The sequence below is a fragment of the Oryx dammah genome, unplaced genomic scaffold, assembly GCF_014754425.2.
Source record: "Oryx dammah isolate SB20612 unplaced genomic scaffold, SCBI_Odam_1.1 HiC_scaffold_23, whole genome shotgun sequence".
NCBI lineage: Eukaryota > Metazoa > Chordata > Mammalia > Artiodactyla > Bovidae > Oryx > Oryx dammah.
Genome location: NW_024070207.1, coordinates 24995929 through 25001210, shown reverse-complemented (window position 1 = coordinate 25001210; position 5282 = coordinate 24995929). Strand labels below are relative to the sequence as shown.

The following is a 5282-nucleotide window of genomic DNA, read 5'->3' as shown; positions in this document are numbered from 1 at the left end:
TCTATGGGGTCACAAAGAGTTGGACACGACTGAGCGACTTCACTTTCACAACACTTTTGTTTAAATGAGATGAAACTCATGGAGGAATGAATTTCATCATAAAATGAGATGAAATTCAAGTGTAAAATTCAGCTAGTACTTCATTAATAAGCACAAGATAGGAAAGGTGGTTCCAGAGTGCTTTTCAGAGAAAGCTCATCAGCTGTCACTGTCCACAGGCAATGGACCAACAGTTTTCGGTTGCTCTGGGTCTGGAATGTCAATGGGTCACACAGCCAAAGTATTCTTTGCTAAGTGGATGGCTGAAGATTGGTTTTAGAAGAACGCTCATCACCTCAGGATATACTGCAGCATTTACTCAAACGTAGCCCTTACTAAATTATCTAATGTACTTTTAAATGAAAATAAACCACAAACAAAAACTATTCCAGGTATTTTTTATTTCTTCAAATTTGTTATTTGCCAGGAGTGACTGAAATAAAAAATTGGGTCCCATCGTCATCATGGAAATGGCTTTAAGAGAAAACTGGTCAGGTGAATATTATTGCTTCCCATTTTCAACCAGTAAATAGTTGCCATTGATAAATAGACAGCTAACAGTCTGTCAGGAATGCTCAAGATATGTTATATAATACAACATGCCTAGTCACAGGAGAAAAACTAGGAAATAACTTAGGTGAACTTCTTGATTTCATCATACAGGACAAGCACAAAAGCCCCGCCCATGCCTCTGAGAACATTGGACCACGCGCCTTTGAAAAAGGCTTTGGCTCCTTCGTCACGAGCAATCTTCCTCCAGCAGTCAAGCGTGCCTGTGTACATGATATCAGCTGCAAAGGACAAAGACAAAGGGTTGGTGATCTGAGGCTGAGGTGAAAAGTCCTTAAGTTTAACTAGACTAACCCAGAGCCCCACCTCTAAGAGCTATCGTCAGTTTTTAAAAATCCAACATTTACACATTAGTGTGGCCAATACTGCAATCTTAATATGGTGACTAAAGGACAACGGGGAGGTGCAGACAACCTGCTGGCCTTAACCTCTAACACCAGGCAAGCCCCCTTGGGCATAGGCACCCAAAGGGCCCACTGAAAGGAGACTGTGCAGTGGACGCAGACCAATCAACCCCACCTGGGATCGCAACACACTGCCATTTTCAAAGGCAGGCATGGCTGGTCTGTGCCCATGTGCCATGCCCACATCTGTATCTTTTGCTCCAGTGGAACTTACTGCCTTTGCGCCCTGACTGCATCATCATGCGGCGACGCACAGTGTCAAACGGATAGGAAGTCAACCCAGCAACCGCCGTGACTGACTGTGCGATCATCCAGCTGATGAAGATATGAGTGTTCTTGGGATCTGGAAGCATTCCTGAGAATAGAAGAGACACACTTTTGCCAGTAAGCAGAGTCTTCCTGACTTGTTTTCCACGTCCCCCACCCCCAACATCTCTGTACACAAAGGGCTGTACAGGGTGACGCTGGCTGCCTTCAGACAACCCTTTAAAGGTTCTCACATGGACAGTTCTGAAGCCCACGGGCAAACTTACCCTTCGCAGTGTCATAGATACCGAAGTAGGCAGCTCGGTAGATGATAATACCCTGCACAGACACGTTAAAGCCTTGGTACAGGCCTCTAATCCCGTCAGATTTGTAGATCTTAACCAGGCAGTCACCGAGGCCTCTGAATTCCCTTTCAGCTCCAGCTTTGCCCACGTCGGCTGCTAGACGGGTACGGGCAAAGTCGAGAGGGTACACGAAACACAGGGACGTGGCCCCGGCGGCACCACCTGATGCCAGATTTCCTGCAAAGTAGCGCCAAAACTGGGTCCTCTTGTCCACACCACCCAGGAAGATCTGCTTGTATTTATCTTTGAAGGCAAAGTTGAGAGCCTGGGTGGGGAAGTATCTGATCACATTGGCCAGGTTACCACGCCAGAAGGACAGGACTCCCTGCTCCTTGGGGATACGAACCACGCAGTCTATGATGCCCTTGTACTGCTTATCTGCAGTGATTTGCTTGCTGGCATGCTGCACCTGGCAGACAAGGAGGCCAACAGAAAGAGTGATAATCACAAGAAGGGAAGAGAATATAGCATCTCAACCGACACCCTTAAAGGTTAGCTGGCTCCCACCTGCCCCAAGTCTGGCCTTCTAGGTCCCACAGGTGGGACCCTCCTAACCTTCTGCCGCTGTCACAGCTAGAAGCATTAAGCCTCCACCCCTCTGGGTGAGGAGGTGCCACCCTCAAGTGGAGCCGTGACCTTTAGACCTGGGAGAAAGGTCATTATCTCAGACCCTGGTTCAGAGACATTAGGGCGCGTCCCACGTCAGGTGCGGTCACCCTGGTGACCGTGGTCTTCGCCTAAGGTCCCTGGGAGCAGCTTCCCTCCCGCTCGGGTCCCCCTCTCCTGGAGGTGACCCGAGGGCCACCACCCGTCAGCCTGTGCGGGCGCGCCCTCTAGAGCCGGAGTAGCAGAACGCGCCGCCAGGCCGCGGGAACGCGCCGGCGGCTGCGCGGGGGCAGACGCACAAGGGACACGCGCTTCCCGGCGCCGGCTTCCGGCCCGGCCGGTCTGAGCGCGGCTGCCGGCTGCGAGGCCGCTCCACCGGCCGCATGGCCTCCCCCAGGCTGTTATCTCCTTGCCACGACCCTGAGGTCCTCGGTACGGGCAGGTGTCCCTCTTTTCAGCGTCTTCGCCCTTGACCCAAGGCCCGGGAGCCAGTCACTCCTGGGCTGCCCCATCCGAGTTCGCTGCCTCTGGGATGCCCAGGCCCTGGTCTTCCTCCGCCCACCCTCCGCCCCCGACCCTTTCCGAGATCCTGAAGTTCAGATCACTAAAACACCTCTCTCAAGTCTGCCTTTTTTGGTCCAACCCCGCGGCCACCCCCGCTCCCACGCTGCCACTTCCCTGGGCAGATCTCGAGGGCTGGTTCCCCTCAGGCCCCGGACCACCGCTTCCCGCGCGGCCCCTCCCCCCACTTCCTGGTCAGGCTCTCGGATTCCGAGACGTACCTGCAGCAGCAGCTTCACCCGCTCGATGGGCGCGACCGCGGTCTTGGAGATGGCCGCCGCCACTCCACCTGCCAGGAAGTCCTTGGCGAAGGACACGGCGGCATCTGTCATCTTGGAAGGAAAGAGTAAGCGGACGACTGAAAGATCGACGAGGAACCGGCTTGCACTCCGGGGCTCTGGGGCGGAGCGAAGCAAATGGCTGATTTATATAGGGGGAGCCGGCGCCCGGGCGGCCGGCGTCGGGGGCGGGCCCTGAGCCCCGGCGCGCGGGGCGGCGGGGCCGCTGATTGGCTGAGCGCGCGGAGGGAGGAGCCGTGGAGTGCAGCAGGGACCGCCCTCCGCGCTTCCCCGGGCTCGCCCGCAGCACCTGACCCGGCCCGAGGAGGCGGCGGCCCCAGAGTACCTGACCCGGACGCGGGACCCTCCGGGGCGCGGAGGGGGAGAGGTCACGGTGTGCCTGGACCAGGGTGAGGCGCGGTATTTAAGGGGACCCTAAAGAACCAACAAACAACATCCCCCCTCCTCGCTACCCAAATTTGGTTGTAAAGAGAAATAATATTGAATGCAATATTTAAAAAATTCATATAGATAAACTGTGGCGCGCTGGTCGGTCGCCTGTTTTTGTAAATCAAGTTTACTTGGAGCCCCAGGGCTAGGGTGACGGTGAGGCAAGTGAGGCAGGGCCCTGCCAGTGCAAGAAGGGAGCCTGTCTTTATTCAGAAATTTGAAATGTTGTTCATCAAGGATTTTTGTATTCCTTTGGATTTTTAAATGGTGCATTAAAAAGAATCATTCATTTTGATTCCTGAGTTGTTTGGTGTCCGCTAACATTTGGCACCCGGGCAAGTGCCTCACTCTCCTCACCCTAAGTCTGGCCCTGGCCTGGAACTTTGCCAGTGTTCTGTTCAGTTCAGTTCAGTCACTCAGTCGTGTCCGACTCTTTGCGACCCCATGAACCGCAGCATGCCAGGCCTCCCTGTCCATCACCAACTCCTGGAGTCCACCCAAACCCATGTCCATCGAGTCGGTGATGCCATCCAACCATCTCATCTTCTATCATCCCCTTCTCCTCCTGCCCTCGATCTTTCCTAGCATCAGGATCTTTTCCAATGAGTCAACTCTTCGCATGAGGTGGCCAAAGTATTGGAGTTTCAGCTTCAACATCAGTCCTTCCAATGAACACCCAGGACTGATCTCCTTTAGGATGGACTGGTTGGATCTCCTTGCAGTCCAAGGGACTCTTAAGAGTCTTCGACACTACAGTTCAAAAGCATCAATTCTTCATCACTCAGCTTTCTTTATAGTGCAACTCTCACATCCATACATGACCACGGGAAAAACCATAGCCTTGACTAGATAGACCTTTGTTGGCAAAGTGATGTCTCTGCTTTTTAATATGCTTTCTAGTTTGGTCATAACTTTTCTTCCAAGGAGTAAGTGTCTTTTAATTTCATGGCTGCAATTACCATCTGCAGTGATTTTGGAGCCCAGAAAAGTAAAGTCAGTCACTGTTTCCACTGTTTCCCCATCTATTTGCCATGAAGTGATGGGACCACTGGTGAAGCCAGAGGAAACTGGAGGAGCAGCAGAGCTGGGACACTGTCTGCGTGCCCCAGACCCTGGTTTGCAAATGCAGTTTATCAAAGATCTTGCAGGGAATTGGCAGAGGAGCATGCAAAAGGACTGGGCTGGAGGGTTGGGAAATTATTTGAGCCAGAAGCCAAAGCATAGAGGGTATATCGTTAAGGTTAAGAGGTTGTGTGAACTAGATTGGTATTTGGGTCTCTGTGCCCAGGTAAAGCACTCTTGCATTGAGTGGATTGCTAATCTCCAGAAAAGTTTAGAGGAATCAACAGAACTAGATTGACACACCCATTGTTGTCAAGAGACAAGGGCTTGTTGACTCCCTTAATCTCTGCACTGGGAAAACGTTTGCCACACATGTCCTTAAAAACCTACTTGTTAGCTTAAGTGCCCTTCCTCAGATTCAGAAAAGAAGCTGAAGGTGTCTTCACAAATCCTATGTCTAAGTCATCACAGCCATGTTTACAAAAATAACTGTTGAAAACACCCACTGTAGCTGAGCCCTAGGTACCCAGCACACTGAAAACATAGATGGCATGCCACTCAATTTCTTGCCCTCTCCCACCTTCTCCAGATCTGCCTGTTAAAGGACCCAACTCTAAGATTCCTCCGGGCATGTCAGGTTCTTCCTCTAAGTATACTTTGCAATTCATTAGTCTTTCCATGAACCCGAGCAATCCAAAGTG

General features: G+C 52.0%; 1 protein-coding gene across 1 annotated transcript; it reads right to left on the bottom strand.

The window, feature by feature from the left end:
* Nucleotides 1-421: 421 nt before the first annotated feature.
* SLC25A5 (solute carrier family 25 member 5) lies at nucleotides 422-3276 on the bottom strand. The gene is made up of 4 exons (XM_040265144.1): nucleotides 3013-3276; nucleotides 1547-2033; nucleotides 1228-1368; nucleotides 422-830 (listed from the first exon to the last, which is right to left on the bottom strand). Exons 1-4 carry the CDS (start codon nucleotides 3121-3123, stop codon nucleotides 673-675), a joined length of 897 nt encoding a protein of 298 aa, XP_040121078.1. The 5' UTR covers nucleotides 3124-3276; the 3' UTR covers nucleotides 422-672.
* Nucleotides 3277-5282: the final 2006 nt, after the last annotated feature.

Bases quoted from the DNA above. Each gene is read 5' to 3' on its own strand.
- SLC25A5 (XM_040265144.1), bottom strand. From the start codon at position 3,123: ATGACAGATGCCGCCGTGTCCTTCGCCAAGGACTTCCTGGCAGGTGGA. The intron at 2,034-3,012 runs GTACGTCTCGGA...CTTGTCTGCCAG, and splicing joins GGGTGAAGCTGCTGCTGCAG to GTGCAGCATGCCAGCAAGCA. The intron at 1,369-1,546 runs GTAAGTTTGCCC...TTCTATTCTCAG, and splicing joins TATCTATGACACTGCGAAGG to GAATGCTTCCAGATCCCAAG.